We start from the raw sequence: 1706 nt of genomic DNA, 5'->3' as shown, positions 1-1706 counted from the left end.
ATCTGCTGCAGATACGCAGAAGTCCAGCTTGATACGGGCAAATACAGCAACGCAAACCATCGTGAATGTTTCAAACGTTCCAGAAACATCAGCCGTATCCATATTGTGCATACAGAACGACATCGAGCAGCTGCAGCAACTATACTCCAGATACACTATAATTTCATTTACACAGATCATAAGAGACCTCCAAAGTAGCAATTTCACGTTCCATCCTCTGGCGGCCCAAAAACGAATCAGCCCCGTTCTGATAATTGCGTTCCGAAAAATGCAGATTAGTGTTAGCTAGCGCCACCCCCACCACTATCTTTGCCGTTTCCAGCTGCTTCTGTAGGCTTGGGTTCTTCAGCCGGAGCCGGGTCAGCTGCTGGCGCAGCAGGAGCAGCTTCAGTAGCCGCAGCTGGAGCTTCTGAGGGCGCGGCTTCAGGAGGTTTAGCATCACCAGCTGCAGCTTCTGCAGGCTTTTCTTCCCCTGGTGGTGCAGCAGGTTTGGCCTCAACTGCAATTTCCACATCTCCGTCTATGCAACTGCCGCATCGACGTTCCACCCAGCCCTCGAAATCATACTCAGTATGGCTGCTCCAATGACGACCACCGCAAAGGCGCCCGATCAACCCCGCTGCTACGCCGAGTACGATAATGATAGCTAGGACCACGAATAGAGGCCCAACACTTCCGCTCGATTCTGAATCGCTGGTTTGCACATAGTTTTCAGGACTCCATTGCGATAACGCAGCTCCATTACAGCATACTGCAGTCCCCACTGTACAAATCTGAGCTGTGTAGTGCGACTCCATTGACTTTGCGACGGTGCGGCCTGATATCACCAAAGTTCATTAAATAAACTAAGCGGGTTCAAGCTTTTAGTAGGCAAGGAATCTAGTGTTTGAGAGAGTGCATCTGCATGGCTCCTTTGTTCAGCAACTATCAGCTGAGGTAAGAAAGGAACTAGAAAGGGGAAAGAGGTTGTTACCTGCACAAGGCTCTCTGTCCAGTATCAAGTTTGGTCAGTCGGGGAGATCCAAATCTCGGAAAACAGATTCTCGGCAGGGTGAAGGCCAAGGAGATGGGGAAGAGCGGAAGAAAGTGAGATAAAGGCAGCAAAGGAAAGGAAAGGGAAGAAGGTGGGTCGAGCTGGATCTGCTATTCAACCCACGTGGGCTAAGCTCTGTTGAGGCCATAGAAGTAAATACTATTACCTTCAAAAGACGAGAGAAAGCCCAAGGTCAAAGAAAAACAGAGAGAGAGAGAGAGAGAGTTTAGCTCTCTAATGCCATAGAGGTGAATACTAGTACGTTCAAAAAGCCGGCAAGGCCCAAAAGAGAGTGCGAGAGAAAGTTAAATAAATATAAGTAAATAAATAAAAGAAAGAGAGAGAGAGAGAGAGAGATCGAGATCTAGCCAATGTTAATACTGAGCCCTTGTCACTATCCCTATCTCGTACGTGCGCATCCGTACATTTTGGCCCGTTGGCATGCCCTTTGTGCTTGAGTAAGGAACCTTATTTGGCCCTTGATGTTCTTGTGAGCTTGAATAAGGCACCTTTTTTGGGCCCTTCTTCTTTGTGTGAGCTTGACGAGGTACCTTACTTGGGCCTACACTAGCATCCAAGTGAGGATGACACTCCCCTAAGTCACCCTTGTCCTCCCTAGTGCTAGTCCTTGTGTGAAGGATCAAAGATTACAATTCAACATTACCTAAGACCA

General features: G+C 48.2%; 1 protein-coding gene across 1 annotated transcript; it reads right to left on the bottom strand.

The window, feature by feature from the left end:
* Window positions 1–270: 270 nt before the first annotated feature.
* On the bottom strand, window positions 271–1171 carry LOC147890926 (uncharacterized). The gene is made up of 2 exons (XM_087390042.1): window positions 974–1171; window positions 271–817 (listed from the first exon to the last, which is right to left on the bottom strand). Exon 2 carries the CDS (start codon window positions 795–797, stop codon window positions 282–284), a length of 516 nt encoding a protein of 171 aa, XP_087246168.1. The 5' UTR covers window positions 798–817; window positions 974–1171; the 3' UTR covers window positions 271–281.
* Window positions 1172–1706: the final 535 nt, after the last annotated feature.

This window comes from Dipteris shenzhenensis, chromosome 18, assembly GCF_047967505.1.
Source record: "Dipteris shenzhenensis isolate YYH24624 ecotype China chromosome 18, Dip_SZ_1.0, whole genome shotgun sequence".
In the NCBI taxonomy this organism is placed as follows: Eukaryota; Viridiplantae; Streptophyta; class Polypodiopsida; order Gleicheniales; family Dipteridaceae; genus Dipteris; species Dipteris shenzhenensis.
Note: the sequence above shows the minus strand (reverse complement) of the source record. Positions and strands in the feature narration are given on the sequence as shown.

What these genes read in the sequence shown, in the direction of transcription:
- LOC147890926 (XM_087390042.1), bottom strand. Translation starts at nt 797, where the DNA reads ATGGAGTCGCACTACACAGCTCAGATTTGTACAGTGGGGACTGCAGTA.